Genomic DNA, 22,528 nt, shown 5'->3' on the forward strand with positions numbered 1-22,528 from the left:
GTCTCAACCCACTGCCAAATAGAAGCAATGGCTCTTATCAAAAGCTTGTAATTGAAAAGTCTTAAGTGGGTCATGGTCTTATTCTATGAAAAATATTTTGTTAGTAAAATTGCAATCTACTCAAGATTATGTCTTGCATCCTGCTATAAATAATTCTTCTTCTGTGGTTCCAGTAACAACTCATTCAGAGACTTCTCCCTCCATTCATGTGGAGCTCCCCAGCTTCAAGACAGTAATGCTTGCAGGGTCTGAGGTGAAGGCAACATGCTTGGTCAACACTGTCTTTGATGCCACAGTGACCTGGAAGATGGATGGACGGTCTACACCCAAGAAAGTGAGCCAGGCCAGAAACACATCTCATATCATCAGCAATCTGACAGTTCCCTTAAAAAAGTGGAAAACCCTCAAGCATGTATCTTGCAGCGCTAAACACAGCTGCTTCCAAACCAAAGAGGAGCCTGTGAATATTACAGGTAAGAGGACTGTGCAGCACTCAAATCAGCCGTGGCGTTCCAATGAAATATATGAAAAAACATAATGTTTTGGTTCTCACCCAGGTCCTTCACTTTCAACTCCATCTGTGGCCATCAGAAGATTGTTGCCAGATGTACAGAAGAGAGACAGGTTTGTGCTGGAGTGTGACATCACACAGCTCTCCTCCAGCGACCTTTATGTCACGTTTCAGGCCAACGGGGTTGACATCTCTGAAAAACTGTTTGTTGAACTCCCGGAAGCCCCAGGCCACCATTCAGTCACAAGACACTTCCCTGTCCCTGAGCTTTACTGGAATGATGGGAAAACTTTCACATGCAAAGTGAATCAAGGCTTCTCCAACAGCTGGAAGTCCAACTCCATTGGGGGTATATTTGGTGAGCACAGCTACTGTTCTTCCATTAAACGGTTGATTTGCAGATTTTAGTTCCCTCTTTATTCCTTTTAATTGGACCATTTGATTGATATATGTTTTTCAATATATTTAGAGGACCCATCAATGGAGCTCTCTCTTGTCCCCAGTGAAGAAACACAACCACAGACACTCCTATGCTCTGCATGGGGCTTCAACCCTCAAATTAAATGGATTTCTGGGTCCCCACAAACACCTGCATCAACCAGTGACATCAGCATGGGTGCAAATGGACGTGTGGGCATAAGAAGTCAACTTCCTGTCCCTCAAACAGAGTGGAAAACAGGGAAGGTCTTCACATGTGAGGTTTCTGACTGGTCAGGGATCAAAAAGGAAACAAAGAACATCAGCGTCTGTTCAGGTAAAGTGAAACTTAACACAATAACAGTCTCAACCCACTGCCAAATGGAAGCAGGTAAAATAAAGTAGTACGAAAGAAACATTCAACCGCCATAACAATAAACTTCAGGTGGAGTCAAACATTGGTATTTTATCCACTACAAAAGTGCCATAAAAAGTTTACCATCACATTCTGTTTTTCAGTTACACCACCATCATCCCATATAGTTGGTGTGTATGTTCAGGGACCGACCCTTCAAGAGCTCCAGAACAGTGGACAGATGAATATCTCTTGTCTTTTGGTTGGTCCGAGTCTCTCCGATTTCTTGATCACCTGGAAAATAGGGGGGAAAGAATCTCAACTGAATGTCCTTACAATGTCACCCGTCAGTCACAGCAATGGAACAGAGACTTTGTTGAGCTTCCTCAATGTATCAACAAGGGCCTGGAATTCATACAAAGAAGTGTCTTGTGAAGGAAAGCACAAATGTTCCAATAAGGTCTACGAGGACCGTGTAAGCAGAAGCACAGGTAGGATCCCAAAAACTATGCATAAGAATGTTATTGCTAATTCTGACCCAGCAAAATGTAAACCCTATTAATATTGTGCATTCTTTTTTTCTAAAGCCCTACATCCACCAATGCTGAAGATAATTCAGCCGACAATGTCTGAGTTGACAACATCAAACATGCTCACAGTGGTTTGTATGGTTACGGGATTTTTCCCATCCAATGTCATAGTGTACTGGGAGAGAGAGGGAGACAAGCTACCCTTATCTCACTACACCAACAGCCCTACGTGGAAATACACAGGGAGCAGCACTTATTCACTGAGCAGTCGACTCAACGCATCCAGGACAGAGGAGCAGGAATCGTATTCTTGTGTTGTTGAACATGAATCATCTGAAATTCCTCTCAAAAGAACAATAACAGATATTTTTGGTGAGTGAAGAGTCAATAGCTGTAGTAACGTGAAGCTCCCCAGCATCAATTCATACCAATGTGTGTATTCCCAGCTGCAGTAACCCCGTCGCAACCTTCTGCAACCTTGTTCCATGGCGCTGGTGAGCTGATGTGCCTGGTGTTTGGCTTCAGCCCCGCAAACATCAACATTACCTGGTTTCTGGATGACACCACAGAGCTGTTGGACTATAACACCAGTGAACCCCACCAAGGGCCAAAGGGAAAGTTCAGCATCCAAAGCCGGCTTCGTCTGGACCCAGGCATTTGGGCATCTGGGGTGGTCTACAACTGCATCGTGACACACACTACTGTCACCATAGCCCTGAATATATCTAAACCAGGTGCCAGTTGCTCCATAAATTGAAATGGTTTACTCCCATGCAACTATCTAGCTTGTACTGTAGCAAAGTCAATGTTGATCATACTTAACAGACATCTCTCAACATGATTCTTTAACAGTGATCCCAGAGACAAGTGCTGTCTTTGATTACAACGTGCATGCTGATGTCAACCGGGACTTGGAGGAGGAGAATGTGTACATGTATATGGTTTTCACAGTCCTCTTCCTTTTCCTTGTGTCCATCATCTATAATGTCTTAGTCACGCTCATCAAGGTGAGATTGACAGTTCAATTTGAATATAAAACCGTCCAACAGATCCCGTCTGATTTTCTGATTTTTTCATTTCAGACCAAATGATGAGGAGCACAGAGGGATGATGATCACTATTTCCTGGCCCTGATATGGATTTTTATTTTTTAGGGAGCATGGTTTAACAAAAGAATCCTGGCATTTTTGTCACACTTCACATATTGAGTTGTGTTTAGTTTTTTCATGTTATTTTGTGTGTGTTTTTTTTCCATCATAACGGGAGAAAGTTTTGGAGAAAAATAGCACATTTCTGCCTTCTTGAATACAGTGATTAAATGCATTATGACACAAAACTCCATGTCTGTTGTTTTAAAGTTACTTATGCAAATCATTGTGTGCAGTGGCACAGTACCAACATTTTCTGTGTTACTCAAACTGTCCAGAAGAGTGAGCTATAGCTCTACATGAAGCAGTAGTGATTTGACATTTCCCAGATGAAATGCTCGTCATGAGCTGCAGCTTGCCAGTGCTGTTAGGTCTTAAGAGGACTTTTACATGTCAAGATTAAGGTACATCCCTATGACATGAGAGATATCTGTGTGCTCCATTTTCAATAGTTTACATATATGCACACTCACTGTGAGTAAGAGCTGTGTAGCTTGCGGCTTTGAAGGAATTCACATCTAGGAGGGATGACACTTAGCTCATCCAGGCTAACCATTGGCTGCCTCTGGAGTCATCTGGCACAGTGCGTGGCCTTTATTGGCAGAGGACCCTGTGGCAGCCGGCCCAAGTCTGTGACGCTGGTGGTGGGATGGAGTCACTGAATGAATGCTGAAATAATGCTCACATGTGGCTACAAGTCCTATTACCAAGAGGGGAAAAGACAGACAAAAACACAAAGTGAACACTATGCTATATTTGGATACATACACACACATGCCTAGTGTATATACATGTACTGTTAAACACATTTGACTGTATATCTACAGTGTATCAAATATTGAATATAGTATTTTTAATGTCTCACATAAAGAAATGAAAGCCTCAACTCTAAATCTGAGCCTTCAAGGGTTATGACTTCTTTGTTCCATATGTGTATGGACAGAATACAGAGTATGCTTCAGACATACAAATCAGAGTCATTTATTCATCAGGTTACATATATAAAAAACACTTAAATAGTAAAGAAAAACGAGATTGATGTGACAGGAGTCTTATAGGAGGAGGTTATAGGCTGTGATGCTGTGATAGAGCTGCAGAGCCACCTGTTGGTCATCAGCACAAAACACACCACACACACACACATCTATTCATGAATCTATGCATTAGACTGTTTCTATACATATATATCTATATATCTATATCTATATATAGATCTATATATAGATATAGATATATAGATCTATATATATATATCTATCTATCATGGATGTGAAATATGTTGGAGATACTGTGTTTCTATCATAACTTTAAGAAATTGCCCATGCATAGGAAATGGGAGATGGAGTGCTATCCTCCAGTTGTGATTCTTTTCCATCATTTTCCCAAGGAAAGATGACCGCCCTGTCCCATCACGTCTGCTTTAGCACATTTCTATTCAACAATTACCTTAAACATAGAATAATGTGCTATGTGGATGGCGGAAATATGGTTGTTGGATTTCACATTGTGAGGTTTTCCTGTGAACCTGATCCCATCCATGAAGTGTGTGATGAGCTGATGTGTTGCTCATTAGGTGGTCAAATAGCACCATCTAGTCGACTTTCAGTAAAAGTGTGGTTTGGTTTTGTCCCACCGGTTTGACTGTTGTGAAATCCTGCCGATGTGTGTTTACACTTGGACTGACAAATACAATGTACAATATGTCTCCCGTTGATGGGTGAATGTAGTAAATGAAGCGTTCCACAAATAAATGAAGGGGGACAGAAGGTTTATGTTTAAAATGTATTTGTTAAACTAAAATGTACTTGTGAAATTGAAAATCTATTTCCATCAAAGGGGTGTGACTCAAATAATTTGGGTGAAGTCATCGCTAACTCCTCTATAGGACTCATGCAGCCTTAAAGGCCCAGAGAACCAACGCTTAAAGATCTAGGAGAAGATTACATAACATATCAGTTATTTGGGATTTCAGCCTACATAGAAGAGCAGAAAACTTGCAGAACGGTGTAGTAAAAACCACAGTACTCACCCCAGAATTTAAACCTGGAACTTAATGATAGCATGATAAGTAATGATAGCACAATTTGTCAATGCTAGAGACGAGCCTACTTGCTCTCAAGTTTCCAACTGCTTGGATGAAAATAATGACATTTCAGTACACTACACAAGTGTTGCAATTTCAGTGCTCGTTAAAAGTCAAGTGCAATTGTAAATCTAGTTCATCCTTGTTGGTGTCACCAGAGCACTATTAGCCAATACATTTCCAGGTGAATGAAGACAGACGCTAGCAAACTTGGACTGTTTTTTGGAAGGCATATGTTAGCTGCTCGTGTGGTTTACCGGAAGCGGCAACACATTCAACACTTCGTTAAGGCTTAGGATAATAGCATATCACAAATAGAGTGGTGAACGTCATTTTGAAGTCCCAACATCCTAAACTTTTGATAACAGCGTTCATGAGAAGCAGGATATATGCAATGAAAAAGGTTTGAAGCATGTGCTGTACATTTCCAGCTGTACATGAACATAAAAGGTAAACACACAGCCAAGAAAGTAACAACCACAGCTAGTTATATACCACAGCTAGTTATATAGAACAGCAGAGCGTAAGCATCATGTAAGAGCTTCAACATTCAGCAAGAAGCATCTCAAGTCCGAAAAACCACCTCTAAATAAGACAATAACACATCAGCAGCTAAGGCAAAGTTTGGTTCCTAGCTGTTGCCGCCATCTTGTTGTCGAAAGACAGCAACACACATTTCCCAGTAAAACCATAAAACTGCACCTAAAACACCAAAGTGACTTCCGATTGAAGAAAAACAGAAGTCAACTTGCTCCGTCTCTGTCAGCCATTTTTACCTTTGCACCGAAGTGAAATGCAGGAAATCAATACAACCAACATGTCTGGGAGTAGAACCCACCGTGCCCATGATCGTTTTCACCTCTAGGTGGGGATACAGACCAACACGAATCCACACGTTTTGACGAAGAGCTGTACAGTGACTTTTATACAGTTAATTAAGAGCATGAACATTTTCAGAAACCTTTGCTGTGATGTGAACAAACATGAATGTGATAGTTCAAAGGAAAAACGATAATGATCATTAATTGCACATTGACCCTGAATCATAATTTGTCAGTAATCTGAAGTCAAGGTTCCTGAATGTATCGGGGACCAGTAGATAATTGTAGTATAACTGAAGATCTGAGACAAGAATGTGAAACCGTATAAAAAAAATTATTATCAGTTTTAACTTAGAGGAGGACTCTTAAGGGAATTACACCAGTGTTCAAATAGTTTGTTGAAGGCAGGAGTGTTACTGCAATGTTCAGACAAAGAATGATGTCATTTCTGGGCCTGAACCAGTCTGGCACAAAAATAGAGTACAGGATATTATCACCAACCCACATACAGCAGGACTCCAGTGCAGTACTCATACAGAGTGCAATTTTAAGCAAATGTTTGAAAAGTAAACAAAATTCCTTCAGGAAATAGGGAAATATTAAATGATAACTTCTGAAACAAATCCAAGTATTGTCTGCTTGTAATAGGACAGTCTGACCTGGAGCCTCTTTTATAGCCTGTCAGTGTCCTTTTCTATGCAAAGTGAACTTCCTTCCAGTCTGCTATAAACTCTTCCTATCATGCTGTCAGCTGAGGCAGAAGGAGAGAAGCTCCCAGCAGATCACCTTCAATACCAACCATGTTCTCTGTAGCTCTGCTGCTGCTGCTGCTGTCTGCTGGATCCTGTGAGTAGCTTCCAGTGGATTCATACCACCGCACATTACAGACACTGAGCAGTGAGATGAATGATGAAGATCTATTGTTTCTTCTCTTTCCACAGGTGTGTACAGTATTGATCTCATCCAGCCAGACTCAGTGGATGTGCAGCCTGGACAGTCTTTGTCCATCACCTGTCAGGTCTCTGGTTATTCTTTGACTGATAACAGCTATGCAACAGGTTGGATCAGACAGAGCAAAGAAAAACCACTGGAATGGATTTTCCATCAGTGGGATGGAGGCGACTTGCATCAAAATGAAGCTCTGAAGAACAAATTCAGTTACAGCAGAGACACTTCAGTTGAGACAGTGATTATAAAAGGACAGAACCTGCAGCCTGAAGACTCTGCTGTGTATTACTGTGTACGTCTCCCCACAGAAAAACAAACGACCAATAATCGAGTATGTGCTCAGTGGGGACACCACAATGATTCAAACCACCAGCAGACCGGCACAAATACCAAACAGCTTTGAGGAGGAGGGATCACATGGGTATCCAAAACCACACACAAAGAAACAAATGATGTCATTTCTGGTTGTGACAGGTTACTGTCAACAGTGGATCTGTGACTATGCAGCCCTTGAATCCCCACTCTCTGAATTCAGTCATGGCCATGGACTGACTGTTACTGACCAACTCACTCCTTGAGCTCGCTGACCTTAAAACTTCTTTCTGCAGAAGCTACACATCTTCATCAGACGCATGCATCTGGCAAACTCATAATAAATCTAATCAATCAAGCTATCCGCTCAGACTCAATGAGCTGCTTGAGAGAAAACTGACTAATCACTTCCTGTGGACATTACTCTCTCCCACCTACACTGACTTGATCAACGTTGGTTTCTTCCAATAGCACAGCTTCTAAGCTTTTAGGCAACACCTTGCTTGTTGTTTGCTGGAGATATAATGCCATTATGCGATATCATTTAAAGGGACAGTGGTCAAGGCATCGAAATCACCAACAATCACAACAACAGAGCCACTGACTGTTTTATACTGAAAAATAAGTTACAAATGCAGGTTTTGTACATTTATGTGGTAAAAATATTAATTATAAAAACATTTTAGCCTTCCTGAAAAGGACTGTCATGTTCAAAATTCTTCGTCAGGCCGACAAGGACTTCAATAGAATAGGTCACACTTAAGCTGTTTATTAATCAATAGAGAAGTATTCACTCAGCTGAGGACTCATGGTCCCAGCTGAGGTCTCATCTGCTTCAATAGTGGATTTCCTGATGTCTGTTCGCTACAACGCCACAGTGGTAAATGAAGTATTAAAGTTTGCACACTTCCCTCCAAATGAGATAGTGGTGCATTAGGAGTTCCTTTATGCCTCAGGGCTGTGGCAGCTGCTGAGAAGGCTGTTGTTGTATCACATGATATTGTGGGTTGTGCTCCGTTGAATTTGCCCGTTCTTCAAGCTTTTTATTCCATCCCACTCGAGCAGAAGTATCACACTTATCTCCTGCGAGATGGCTTCTTTACAACAACATCCTGTTCTGCCTTCCAAACATAACTGTTGAGTGCTGTAGGCTTAGGGGACGCGGCTTTTGCTGTTGAAAGTGATTCTGGTGTCATTGAATCCAACTGCCTACAAGAAAGTTGCTGAGCTCCATGTCCTCACTCGAACATATATGTTGTCCGCAGGGTGTTCCCTTACTGCAGGGTGTTCCCTCACTGCAGGATGTTCCCTTACTGTTCATACAGACAACAGATAAGCGTTTTTGGTACCCTGTGGAAATTCAGGTTTCGTCACCTCACAGGCAAACAGGACGCGGATCAAAGACAGGCCTAAGATGAAAATGTAAAAAGTATGTGAAAAACTTTTAAATCTATTAAGAACTCTCTAATATACATTGATTTGTGCTCCAAACCCTCTTGTTTAAATCTCTAAAAAAATGTATCCCTCTAAACAACTGGAAATAATTTAAATCATTTTCTTACAAGGTATCCCAAGTGGCAGTAACTGGGCCGAATCTCTCCACAAAAGCTAGGACATGCACTGATGTACAGTAGTGCCCAGTATGATGTACATCAACAGTGAGAAAGAACTCACAAAGTACAATGTACATACAAACATACATTCAAATGTTAATCCACCGTAAACAATTATGTCATGAAAATGTATTACTACTACATACTACTAGTAGTATATGCCGGTGCAATTTCTTTTAGTACTTAGTACTATTAGTACTTCTACCATGACCCACCAGGAATGACCCAACAGCCCCCTGGCCAGACGCCAGAATATCCTGCCCCAGCTGTGACTAAACTTACCAAGCCCACTGCTCATACCAGTATTGCTACTACTACTACTTTTACTATGACTTTAAGTCCTAGTAAACCATTTCTGCTATCATTTGTACCAGTTCTACTACTAGTAATTTTACTAGTAGCTTCAGTACTATTGGTATCTCTCAATTTGATGTAATTGCATTAGTTTCCTCACTCCTTTATCCAAACATTTGTGCCAAGGTTTTTGCACTTGCATATGCCACTGTGGTGAGTATGGGGAGCACTGTGTTACACACCATAACAAAAACCAGGTTGTGACACCAAGCAAAAGACATCAAGACTGAATGATGAGAATTACTCACTTTTGTTGAATTTATAAATGCTTTCCCCTGCAGTTATGGGCACATCATAGCAAGGGGTGTGTTACAAACAAGTGAAGTTACTCATTTGTTTGCTGCTCATGCAGATATTTCTTTGATTTGTAATTGTCTTTTTAGTGCAGGAGTTTTCTCTGAGAAAGCTCCAGTAAGAAAGCTGCAGAGGCCATAATTGAAAATGTTTAACAATATCCAGCTGTAATATATCTGAAGATAACAGATGCAATCTGGTGCAGATTTCTTGGTGACAGGACATCGTCACACTCTTTCTACCTCTGCCAACATAATTGGTACATTTATTCATTTATTCATATACAACAGTTATGAGTACAGTGTACAGCAATTACAAATACTGTCAATTTTACATAAACAGATGAAATTTAGTGGCTGTAACAAATGTCTTACATGAAGACACAATTTGAACATTGCTAGAATAATTAAAAGTGTATGATTTCTTAAAGCTGTATAATTTACGGCATAAAAATAATGTTATAGTTTAACAATAATAAATTAACTCTCATATAATAATAACCTACAATCATACTAGTTGTGCTAAAAGTGAAAAGTTCTTTATGTTTTAAAATGTCAGTGATACATCACATGACAAAAACCCTTCCTCCTTTATACAAAAAAAAGAAAATCTGTTGAAAGCAGAAATGCTCTTTCACAGTAAAAGCTACACAGTATTAAATGAGATTTACTTAAAAAAAACTTAATTTTCGGAAAGAAGTTCTGCAAGAATTGTACATATTTTAACTTGATGATCATTATTCATCACTCCTCTATGTTATTGCTTTGGTTGTTGCTGCAGGATATAAACTTGGCAGGAATGTTTGAAAAAGAGGAAGTTTTCACCAACTGTTAACAAACTTAATTGTATGTAACTCAGACCACAGGAAATGGGTTACATCAAACTGGATATGGGATCTGGTTAATAAAGAGGGGCTTTGTCAGTGAAACATATTGGTCTTTCTTCATTTCAATTATTTGTATTAAATGCAGATATCTAGGCATCACTGTAGCAGCTACTGGGGATAAATAAACTACTGGGGGAAGTTACATAAGTCACTGTGACCTCTGGTAAGTAAAATAAAATCACTTTCAGTCAAGATGAATTGTTTCTCAATATTATTTGTAATGATATCGATGCATATGGCCGCGTTTCTGTACTTAAAAACAAAAAGGAAAGCCGAAGTAAGATTATTGTTTGTGGGAGCAGGTTTCTGAACGCTGTCGCAATTAATTTGTTACACTGTGTAGTCAATGCCTAGCTTGGCGGACAGAGACTACAGTCACTGTCTCCTCAGGTATGTCAACATTTATGATAAGCAAGATACATTTGTAATCACATTAATAAAATGTTATGATGGTCATAATTGGAAATTTACCTGCATAGAATACGGTTTCCTTCTTTGCGTGTAATGACCAAACTTAACTTTTAAAGAAACTGTACTGTAAATTCTACTGTGAAAAAAACGACATTCTTTCAGTAACACTGATAGATACTGCTATTTTAGCATATTTTTACCTTAAATTTAAATGTTTTATTTCGTCAGAAAGTTCGGTAAAACACAATTTTACATATTTGGCAGTTTACAGTTTTTAACTGTTGCAATGTTTACATAATTTAACCATTAATTTCACTGACATTACTGTTTTTACAGTGCAAGGTTTTTGTGACTACTGGGGTAAAGGTACAACAGTAACTGTAACATCAGGTAAGAATACATTTTGTTCTGGTCAATAATCGCTGTATTATTTCAAATATTATTTTATAATTGAATCCCTCTGAATATTACTGAATAAACTGTATAAGAGTGACATTAATGATGCCATGGGCATCGACTATCAATGACATATTTGAGGATAATGCTTAATACAGGTAGGATTAGCTCTGGAAGAATAGGGTATATAATATAGAAAAAGATAAAATAAAGTAAGATAAAGTCGATTTTATTTGTTGTCTGCAATGTTTAAATTAAAATGTATTTACATTGAGGTTAATTTTTGCTTCATTATCTTAATGCCACATTCTTGCTTGACTTTTCTCAGGCACAGCAAGAGCACCGACTGTGTTTCCACTGATGCCATGTGGTTCTGAGACCGGGGACATGGTCACTCTCGGCTGCTTTGCCACGGGATTCTCACCGTCCGCACTGACCTTCCAATGGACCAAAAATGGAAACAACATGCCTGACTTTGTTCAATATCCTTCGGTGCAGAAAAACAACTTTTTTACAGGAGTCTCTCAGATCCGGGTGAAGGATGCAGACTGGACCCCAAACAACACTTTTCAATGTTCCACGACACTTCCAGGAGGAGTTTTTGTTCATGGTCCGAAAATACGACCTGGTAAGACTCTAAAGCTATCAACATAAATTAAATGTACTATATCTATGTTCTATATCTGTTAGCAGCTTATACTTATAATCTCTCTCTTTAGATTTTCTCTTATATATTAATTTGTACTAAATTGATAAATCATAGATTATTGGTTGGAAAAGTCCTATCAGTCAGAGTGTGTGTTGTGTTGTGTAAACTACCGAAACTACTACTGACAAGAAAAACAATATATGCTTACGTGTGGCTCATCTGTGCAAGGAAACTCCAGGAACCTTTTTCATAAAACTAATTATGTGTACATTTCATTCATTATAACTAAATCCATTGCAATAAGGATCATTTATCTGGAAAACTTTGCTTACATTTGCAGAAATGTAAGCAAAATTAACTAGTTGTGCTGCTTTTGCTGATCCAACAATGATTCTATTTTTGTTTGTAAACTAATGTAAATGGATGCACGGATAGTTGTAATAGTTGTAATTGTGTGCGAGACAGGAAGGTGGAAGGAAAAGGCTGAAGTTTGTTTATGCTCATTGACTTTCTCACACTCATATATGTTCTTTTCACCTATTTTAGCGGTGTGTCAATATGTTCGGCTTACTTCCCTCCATCTGCATAATCCCTGTTCTTTCCCCTCGCTGACTGCTTTCACTTGATCTGCCGATGTTAATTCACTTTTAAAGCCTGTAAGGTTCAATCTGTTGCCTCTACAATCAATGTATATGCAGAAGCAAGCATGAAGTGCTTATATTATAACCTAATAATACAACATTGTAGGGTATAGTTCACGTTGCTTCTTCATATATATTATTCCCTGCTTCTGCATACATATATTTGTGTATATGTTTGTTTTTCAGTGACGTTTTTTAAGGCGCCGACTCTTGAAGTGTTGGCCTCCTCTGATGAGGAGACTGGAAGGACCTTCTCCTGCTTTGCCAAAGAGTTTTCACCTAAAGAATATGACATCAAATGGCTGAGAGATGGAACGGAAATCCAGAACAACAATAATGAGATCAAAACACCTGCTGGTGAAACAAAGTATGACAATGGAACCAAAGTGTACAGTGCAGCAAGTTTTCTTCTGACCAATGAGACTGACGGCGAGTTTACATGCGAGTTTAACGGGAAAGATGCCGAAGGTCTCCAAACTTGGAATGCAACTTGGAGCAAGAAAGAGAAGTGTCAAAGTGGTGAGTAGACCTGTTTTTTTTGGTTAATGTAAGTTAATTACAACCCAATGAAACATCACTGATCCTTCACCCGACAGAGGCCCCCACTGATGATTTGGTGAAGGTAGAGATCATCCCCCCTTCACTTGCTACATTGTTTCTAAACAAAACAGCAAACGTGGTGTGCAAAGTCACACTTAAGTCAAAAGAAGGATATTTGGACATGATTACCTGGGAGGATGAGAACGGGAATGAGCTTGAAACAATGAAAAAAAATGGAAAGAAATCACTCAGCCTCTCTCTTGAAATCCCTTATGAGACTTGGGCCGCTGGATTGAAGAGAACCTGTTTTGTACACCATTTACTGTTGCTGACACCAATTAAGACAGTTTATCAAAAGCAGAGAGGTAAGAAATTGTCATTATCAATGTAGTTTGAAGCAGAAATGTCTGGGAAGGTTTGCAGCATAAAGGCCTAATTGTTCTCTCCTGATTGCAGGAGGAAAGTTTCAGCGTCCGTCAGTGTTTCTGCTGCCTCCAGTAGAACAACGTAAAAGCAATATGGTGACCCTGACTTGCTATGTGAAAGACTTCTACCCACAGCAGATTGCGGTGTCTTGGCTTATTGATGATAAGCCTGCAGAGGCGGGCACATTCTCCACCACAATCCCTGTAGAAAATAATGACTCCTATTCTGTCTATGGCCAGTTAACCCTCAGCCGTGAGGACTGGGTAGATAATGATGTGGTATATAACTGTGTAGTTTACCACGAATCCATTTTGGACTCAACTGGCGTCATTATGAGGTCCATGGCTGAGAGATCACGTGAGAATGTCAACCTGGTCAACCTCAACATGAACGTCCCTCAAACGTGCAAGGCCCAGTAGATGTTGTGGTGTCTTGCTGTGTCTACTGCTGTTTGTTGTTTAATGTTTGTTGCTTGTGATATCATGTGCTGTTTGTGTTTTAAATGCAAATTCAAAATCAAAATTAAAACAAATCCATTTCTAACTGAGGTTGATGTACGTCTCGTACAGTCTATCTGTTTAGTTAAGTGCACCTGTGCTCATCCACATTAAGTCTGAAACCAAGGTACTCCCATCAAACATAGTACATACTGTATATGCCTCAGAGTATAGTGAAAATAGCAGGGCATAAAGTTTCCACCACCATCTGACTGATAACTACTCTTAAGATTAACATCCACTAAATAATCAGCCAACTAAATATAGCCGGTGCACCATCATTGTTTGTGCCTCGTCTTTGTTTGCTTGTTCCTCTACTGCGGATTTGTCAATAAGCCAAGTTACTACAATCTGCTCTTTGGAGTCTTTTTCACATAGCGAGTCAGGGTCACCATATCGCTTTTACTTTGTTCTGCTGGAGGCAGCAGAAGAAGCTGATGGACGCTGAAATGTTTCTCCCGTAAGCATGAGAGAACAATTTGCATTTTTTTTTTTAAAGATGTTGCAAGCTCAGCTCCGTTCTCCAGCAAAGAAACTTTTCTCTCCACTGCCATTAAAGAGAAAATGTCCCCAAACTTAGAATAAACAGTACTTTCAGTAAGATTCATTACTGCCAAGTAGCCATGGTGTATGTGGGATAATGCATTCTAACCCATGCAGAGACAAACGCCACAGCACAAAAAGCTTTGTGTGTTTTTAAAACAAACACAACTTGTTGTGGATTGCCACATAAAAGCAATAACTGAAGCTCTCTGACTGAATACTACAGGTCCAGATTACCTGTTTCTGACTGACAGCCAATTTAGCGAAGACCTGAAAGCATATGAAGACAACATGGAGATCACAGGCCTCATCTTCATCCTCCTCTTCCTCATCACTCTGCTGTACAGCATTGGAACCACTGCTTTTAAAACCAAGTAGGCAAAATACACAGCGTTATTATGGATATGTAGTATTTATATTGGATTTTGTGAATAGACTGCACGTTATCACACAGATACTGTGTTAGATGTTGTTGTAAAACATATGAATCAAATGACATTCATTCATTTGTTGGTGAAAAAATAAATTAAATTAAATTAAATTAAATTAAATTAAATTAAATTAAATTAAATTAAATTAAATTAAATTAAATTAAATTAAATTATAATTGTAATGTATTTTACTGGCCAAATATTAGGATATGTCTATGTATTTTTCACATTTTTTGTGCAGTAATTCTTATACTTCCTCTTTTTTGTTTGCTTTTCCTTTCAGGTCAAATGAAAAGAAATGAACTTTCCATTTAACATTTTCACATTGACATCCTTCTCTGTGAATCTTCTCAACTGTCTTGTTCAGGTTTACTTAGATAAGCATTACTACTTAAAAATAAGCATTTTACTAAAGATGACATTTAGGAAATGTCCATTTCACATTTCATTTAATTGCCAATATTTTTAACTTTGATACATTTTACTTATGACTCACTTTCCTTTTGAAAAATATATGAAGTTATATCACTTCTATGTATCATATTTTTTTCTTTATCACTGTTTTATTATGTGTTTCCTCTCGTTACCTCTTCTTTGACCTCAACAGCATCTGGAAATCAACAGCCCATGTTCAATTCAATATGCAAATACTCTGTTGGTTCTCAACTCTATTATTAATAGCCATGAGAACTGAAACCTGTAGCAAAGTCACGAGTTATCATGTAAAAAGGATTTGAATGATAACATATGTAAACAGTTGTGAGATATTCAAATGTATAGTATATTTCTCTTACTGGCATAACCACACCTCACACCTGCTGTATGTGATGCACCGTTGCTCAGTGTCATGTTTCACTTCTGTTTTTCGGAGACTTTTTGTGATCTGGGTGTTACCCAATGCTTCTGCTTGCTGCACGCACTGATCACTCTGCTCTGTCATTCTGCAACATCTGTGCAACAGACTTCCAGCTACATTTCCACCTGAAACTGTAAAAGTACAAGTCTGCCATCTAGTCTAAATAAAAGAATAAGGCACCTAGATTTGAGACTGTATAGTTGTTCCTTGATCAATCACTTAAGGTATGTACATCTACATTTCTGATTAAATGATGTACATTTCTAAAATGTCCTGAGAGAGCTTGGACAATAAACTAATTGTTAAAAAATAACCTGTGTTCTTACCTCAGTGCTACGGGTTGTCTCTCCAAACATCACACTCTACCCTGTGTGGGAAGGTGAATTTGGGGCCTCAACAGTCAAACTCATCTGCACGCTAAGTGACTTCTTTCCGGGAGAACTCAATGTGGAATGGGAAGTGAACAAAACTACTCTAAACATTGTGCCAATCCAAAGAAGGCTGCAGAGTGTGCAGGAGGTGGGGAAAACCTTCAGTGTAACCAGTCAGATTGAGCCGGACATGAAGAAGTGGACAGAAGGCTCAGCGTATACATGCAAGTCCAACCATGGCAACAGGGAATCCGATGCATCAATGAGCATTTGTACAGGTAAGTGAATGTATCACAGTAAAAGCGTGAAATGCCTCCATCAGAGTGAGTAACGTTTTTGACCAGAACTATTTTATGTGACAGTTCACGGAAACTCCCCTCCAACCATTCATGTGGAGCTCCCCAGCTTCAAGACAGTAATGCTGGCAGGGTCTGAGGTGACAGCAACATGCTTGGTCAACACCGTCTTTGATGCCACAGTGACCTGGAAGATGGATGGACGGTCTACACCCAAGAACGTGAGCCAGGCCAGAAACACATCTCATATCATCAGCAATCTGACAGTTCCCTTAAAAAAGTGGAAAACCCTCAAGCATGTATCTTGCAGCGCTAAACACAGCTGCTTCCAAACCAAAGAGGAGCCTGTGAATATTACAGGTAAGAGGACTGTGCAGCACTCAAATCAGCTGTGGCGTTCCAATGAAATATATGAAAACACATAATGTTTTGGTTCTCACCCAGGTCCTTCACTTTCAACTCCATCTGTGGCCATCAGAAGATTGTTGCCAGATGTACAGAAGAGAGACAGGTTTGTGCTGGAGTGTGACATCACACAGCTCTCCTCCAGCGACCTTTATGTCACGTTTCAGGCCAACGGGGTTGACATCTCTGAAAAACTGTTTGTTGAACTCCCGGAAGCCCCAGGCCACCATTCAGTCACAAGACACTTCCCTGTCCCTGAGCTTTACTGGAATGATGGGAAAACTTTCACATGCAAAGTGAATCAAGGCTTCTCCAACAGCTGGAAGTCCAACTCCATTAGGGGTATATTTGGTGAGCACAGCTACTGTTCTTCCATTAAACGGTTGATTTGCAGATGCAAGTTCCCTCTTTATTCCTTATAATTGGACCATTTGATTGATATATGTTTTTCAATATATTTAGAGGACCCATCAATGGAGCTCTCTCTTGTCCCCAGTGAAGAAACACAACCACAGACACTCCTATGCTCTGCATGGGGCTTCAACCCTCAAATTAAATGGAATTCTTGGTCTCCACAAACACCTGCATCAACCAGTGACATCAGCATGGGTGCAAATGGACGTGTGGGAATAAGAAGTCAACTTCCTGTCCCTCAAACAGAGTGGAAAACAGGGAAGGTCTTCACATGTGAGGTTTCTGACTGGTCAGGGATCAAAAAGGAAACAAAGAACATCAGCGTCTGTTCAGGTAAAGTGAAAACATAACACAATAACAGTCTCAACCCACTGCCAAATAGAAGCAATGGCTCCTATCAAAAGCTTGTAATTGAAAAGTCTTAAGTGGGTCATGGTCTTATTCTATGAAAAATATTTTGTTAGTAAAATTGCAATCTACTCAAGATTATGTCTTGCATTCTGCTATAAATAATTCTTCTTCTGTGGTTCCAGTAACAACTCATTCAGAGACTTCTCCCTCCATTCATGTGGAGCTCCCCAGCTTCAAGACAGTAATGCTTGCAGGGTCTGAGGTGAAGGCAACATGCTTGGTCAACACTGTCTTTGATGCCACAGTGACCTGGAAGATGGATGGACGGTCTACACCCAGGAACGTGAACCGGGCCAGAAACACATCTCATATCATCAGCAATCTGACAGTTCCCTTAAAAAAGTGGAAAACCCTCAAGCATGTATCTTGCAGCGCTAAACACAGCTGCTTCCAAACCAAAGAGGAGCCTGTGAATATTACAGGTAAGAGGACTGTGCAGCACTCAAATCAGCTGTGGCGTTCAAATGAAATATATGAAAAAACATAATGTTTTGGTTCTCACCCAGGTCCTTCACTTTCAACTCCATCTGTGGCCCTCAGGAGATTGTTGCCTGATGTACAGAAGAGAGACAGGTTTGTGCTGGCGTGTGACATCACACAGCTCTCCTCCAGCGACCTTTATGTCACGTTTCAGGCCAACGGGGTTGACATCTCTGAAAAACTGTTTGTTGAACTCCCGGTCGCCCCAGGCCACCATTCAGTCACAAGACACTTCCCTGTCCCTGAGCTTTACTGGAATGATGGGAAAACTTTCACATGCAAAGTGAATCAAGGCTTCTCCAACAGCTGGAAGTCCAACTCCATTGGGGGTATATTTGGTGAGCACAGCTACTGTTCTTCCATTAAACGGTTGATTTGCAGATTTTAGTTCCCTCTTTATTCCTTTTAATTGGACCATTTGATTGATATATGTTTTTCAATATATTCAGAGGACCCATCAATGGAGCTCTCTCTTGTCCCCAGTGAAGAAACACAACCACAGACACTCCTATGCTCTGCATGGGGCTTCAACCCTCAAATTAAATGGAATTCTTGGTCTCCACAAACACCTGCATCAACCAGTGACATCAGCATGGGTGCAAATGGACGTGTGGGAATAAGAAGTCAACTTCCTGTCCCTCAAACAGAGTGGAAAACAGGGAAGGTCTTCACATGTGAGGTTTCTGACCGGTCAGGGATCAAAAAAGAAACAAAGAACATCAGCGTCTGTTCAGGTAAAGTGAAACTTAACACAATAACAGTCTCAACCCACTGCCAAATGGAAGCAGGTAAAATAAAGTAGTACGAAAGAAACATTCAACCGCCATAACAATAAACTTCAGGTGGAGTCAAACATTGGTATTTTATCCACTACAAAAGTGCCATAAAAAGTTTACCATCACATTCTGTTTTTCAGTTACACCACCATCATCCCATATAGTTGGTGTGTATGTTCAGGGACCGACCCTTCAAGAGCTCCAGAACAGTGGACAGATGAATATCTCTTGTCTTTTGGTTGGTCCGAGTCTCTCCGATTTCTTGATCACCTGGAAAATAGGGGGGAAAGAATCTCAACTGAATGTCCTTACAATGTCACCCGTCAGTCACAGCAATGGAACAGAGACTTTGTTGAGCTTCCTCAATGTATCAACAAGGGCCTGGAATTCATACAAAGAAGTGTCTTGTGAAGGAAAGCACAAATGTTCCAATAAGGTCTACGAGGACCGTGTAAGCAGAAGCACAGGTAGGATCCCAAAAACTATGCATAAGAATGTTATTGCTAATTCTGACCCAGCAAAATGTAAACCCTATTAATATTGTGTATTCTTTTTTTCTAAAGCCCTACATCCACCAATGCTGAAGATAATTCAGCCGACAATGTCTGAGTTGACAACATCAAACATGCTCACAGTGGTTTGTATGGTTACGGGATTTTTCCCATCCAATGTCATAGTGTACTGGGAGAGAGAGGGAGACAAGCTACCCTTATCTCACTACACCAACAGCCCTACGTGGAAATACACAGGGAGCAGCACTTATTCACTGAGCAGTCGACTCAACGCATCCAGGACAGAGGAGCAGGAATCGTATTCTTGTGTTGTTGAACATGAATCATCTGAAATTCCTCTCAAAAGAACAATAACAGATATTTTTGGTGAGTAAAGAGTCAATAGCTGTAGTAACGTGAAGCTCCCCAGCATCAATTCATACCAATGTGTGTATTCCCAGCTGCAGTAACCCCGTCGCAACCTTCTGCAACCTTGTTCCATGGCGCTGGTGAGCTGATGTGCCTGGTGTTTGGCTTCAGCCCCGCAAACATCAACATTACCTGGTTTCTGGATGACACCACAGAGCTGTTGGACTATAACACCAGTGAACCCCACCAAGGGCCAAAGGGAAAGTTCAGCATCCAAAGCCGGCTTCGTCTGGACCCAGGCATTTGGGCATCTGGGGTGGTCTACAACTGCATCGTGACACACACTACTGTCACCATAGCCCTGAATATATCTAAACCAGGTGCCAGTTGCTCCATAAATTGAAATGGTTTACTCCCATGCAACTATCTAGCTTGTACTGTAGCAAAGTCAATGTTGATCATACTTAACAGACATCTCTCAACATGATTCTTTAACAGTGATCCCAGAGACAAGTGCTGTCTTTGATTACAACGTGCATGCTGATGTCAACCGGGACTTGGAGGAGGAGAATGTGTACATGTATATGGTTTTCACAGTCCTCTTCCTTTTCCTTGTGTCCATCATCTATAATGTCTTGGTTACGCTCATCAAGGTGAGATACGCAAGATTGACAGTTCAATTTGAAAATAAAACCGTCCAACAGATCCCATCTGATTTTCTGATTTTTTTCATTTCAGACCAAATGATGAGGAGCACAGAGGGATGATGATCACTATTTCCTGGCCCTGATATGGATTTTTATTTTTTAGGGCACATGGTTTAACAAAAGAATCCTGGCATTTTTGTCACACTTCACATATTGAGTTGTGTTTATTTTTTTCATGTTAAAAATCATAACAATAAATAATGAACAATGAATAATGAAGTTATTTTGTGTGTATGTTTTTTCATCATAATGAGAGAAAAATAAAGGTTCGTTTTTTGTAGAAAAAGAGAACATTTCTGCCTCATTGAATATGGTGATGAAATGAATTAGGACACAAAACTCCATGTCTGCTGTTTTAAAGTTTCTTATGCAAATCATTGCGTCTCCCTGTCTAACACCAACAACCCCTCCCATCCGCTTGTGCCAGTACCAACATTTTCTGTGTTACTCAAACTGTCCAGAAGAGTGAGCTATAGCTCTACATGAAGCAGTAGTGATTTGGCATTTCCCAGATGAAATGCTCGTCATGAGCTGCAGCTTGCCAGTGCTGTTAGGTCTTAAGAGGACTTTTACATGTCAAGATTAAAGTATGTCCCCTTGACAACACAGAGATATCTTTGTGCTCCATTTTCATTTCTTTACATATACAGTATACACACACTGTGAGTGAGAGCTGCATACTTGAGTCTGTATTTGTGTACCTTGTGGCTTTGACGGAATTCACATCTGGGAGGGATGACACTTAGCTCATCCAGGCTAACCATTGGCTGCCTCTGGAGTCATCTGGCACAGTGCGTGGCTCGATTGGCTGGGGACCGTGTGGCAGCCGGCCCAAGTCTGTGACGCTGTTGCTGGGATGGAGTCACTGCATGCTGCCGTCAGTCTACAAGTGCCGAGGGGCCGGCAACAGGGAGGCAGGGCACCGTGCCCAGCAGACGGCCTCAGAGCGTCTCCCTGTCTAACACCCACAACCCCTCCCATCCGCTGGTGCCAAGCACTGCCCCCCTCCTCCCCAGCCCAGTCCTTGAATGACCCCTTCCCCGTCTCCAGTATCAATAATGGGAAGTAACAGCCAAGCATCCTCACACATTTACATTTGTAACAACGCCAATGACAAAAAAATGCAACAACAGCAGTAATAACAATGATCAACATCATCATCATCATCTCCATCAAGTTTATATAGCGCCTTTCTCATACTAATATTTTGAGATGAAGTGCCCTGATAACTCTAAGAAGAATGACAAGTTAACCTCTACAAAAATATAGACAGAGACACAATAGATAACCCTATATGATAAACATATAACCTTTCCATATAATATTCTGAAATTAAGCTCACAGTGGCTGCAAGTCATATCACCAAGGGGGATAAGACAGATGAAAACATACAGTGAACACTATGCTATGTTTGAATACATATAAACATGTTATAAACATACTGTATACTGTAAGAATCTGCACATGTGAAGTAGATCTATACAATCAGATGTACTTCACATGTTGCACAGTAATTTCCCTCGGGATAATAAACTCTCTTATCTTATCTTATCTTATCTTTAACAAATGAAAGACTCAACTGTGAATTTGAGCGTTTAAGGGTTCTGGCTTCTTTGTTCCATACATATTTGGACAGAATACAGAGTGAATGACTTATACTGTAGAATCCAACCACAGGTAAGACCAAGAGGACCTGTGGGGTGAGCTGTGATGTGTGGTTCGGCAGTTTCGAAATGGATAAAAGGCAAAAGCAGTAAAAATCAGGGCACATTTTTTCAAAGCAGAACATTCATGTTCCTGCTCCTGCAAAGTTCTTAGGAATGATGCACTACTAAAGGCCAATTTTGTGATTCAGGTAGTAAGCATAGCATATTTTTAAGCTGCACTAAACCATTTTGACCGCTAGGTGGTAGAACAACACAAATAAGTAGTTTGGTACACAGTCCTTCAAATGTTTATGTGCCCTGTCTGCTACTGTGCAGAGTCAGAGCTACAATAACAACTCGATGGACTCGTGTTTCTCTCCACCTAATGATTAGAAGTCACATAATTATTCCTCCTTTGGCCTTTTTTTGTCCCCACAAAATCCAGAGAAAAATATTTGCCCGACAGCCTTTCTTCTCTTACTAGTCATTCTAACTTCTCA

The 22,528-nt window shown here is 40.2% G+C and overlaps 2 protein-coding genes across 6 annotated transcripts in view; both read left to right on the plus strand.

Moving 5' to 3' along the window:
- LOC142987986 (uncharacterized) overlaps positions 1–3,298 on the plus strand; it is a 54,609-nt gene extending 51,311 nt beyond the window's left edge. For 3 of the 5 annotated variants that reach the window (XM_076136985.1, XM_076136983.1, XM_076136987.1), the window contains exons 7-14: positions 174–473; positions 558–869; positions 981–1,265; positions 1,448–1,774; positions 1,871–2,185; positions 2,260–2,547; positions 2,666–2,820; positions 2,896–3,296. In XM_076136985.1, coding sequence (XP_075993100.1) covers positions 174–473; positions 558–869; positions 981–1,265; positions 1,448–1,774; positions 1,871–2,185; positions 2,260–2,547; positions 2,666–2,820; positions 2,896–2,904 — 1,991 coding nt within the window. In that variant the 3' untranslated portion in view covers positions 2,905–3,296. Of the gene's footprint in view, positions 1–173; positions 474–557; positions 870–980; positions 1,266–1,447; positions 1,775–1,870; positions 2,186–2,259; positions 2,548–2,665; positions 2,821–2,895 lie in introns of all 5 variants that reach the window. The other 2 variants (XM_076136982.1, XM_076136984.1) reach the window with 2 other exon arrangements.
- Positions 3,299–5,861: 2,563 nt separating this feature from the next.
- Positions 5,862–20,489, plus strand: LOC142988033 (uncharacterized). Its single transcript, XM_076137030.1, is given in 18 exon segments — positions 5,862–5,871; positions 6,807–7,105; positions 10,461–10,489; positions 11,033–11,073; positions 11,408–11,707; positions 12,556–12,888; positions 12,966–13,274; positions 13,366–13,750; positions 14,630–14,749; positions 15,971–16,311; positions 16,396–16,689; positions 16,774–17,085; positions 18,489–18,773; positions 18,956–19,282; positions 19,379–19,693; positions 19,768–20,055; positions 20,174–20,328; positions 20,414–20,489. Coding segments are annotated over 18 exon segments (4,152 nt in total). The 3' UTR covers positions 20,423–20,489.
- The last annotated feature ends 2,039 nt before the right edge of the window (positions 20,490–22,528 follow it).

Source organism: Genypterus blacodes, unplaced genomic scaffold (assembly GCF_046128005.1).
Source record: "Genypterus blacodes isolate CSIRO-AG114 ecotype Tasmania unplaced genomic scaffold, CSIRO-AGI_Gbla_v1 ptg000291l_1, whole genome shotgun sequence".
In the NCBI taxonomy this organism is placed as follows: Eukaryota; Metazoa; Chordata; class Actinopteri; order Ophidiiformes; family Ophidiidae; genus Genypterus; species Genypterus blacodes.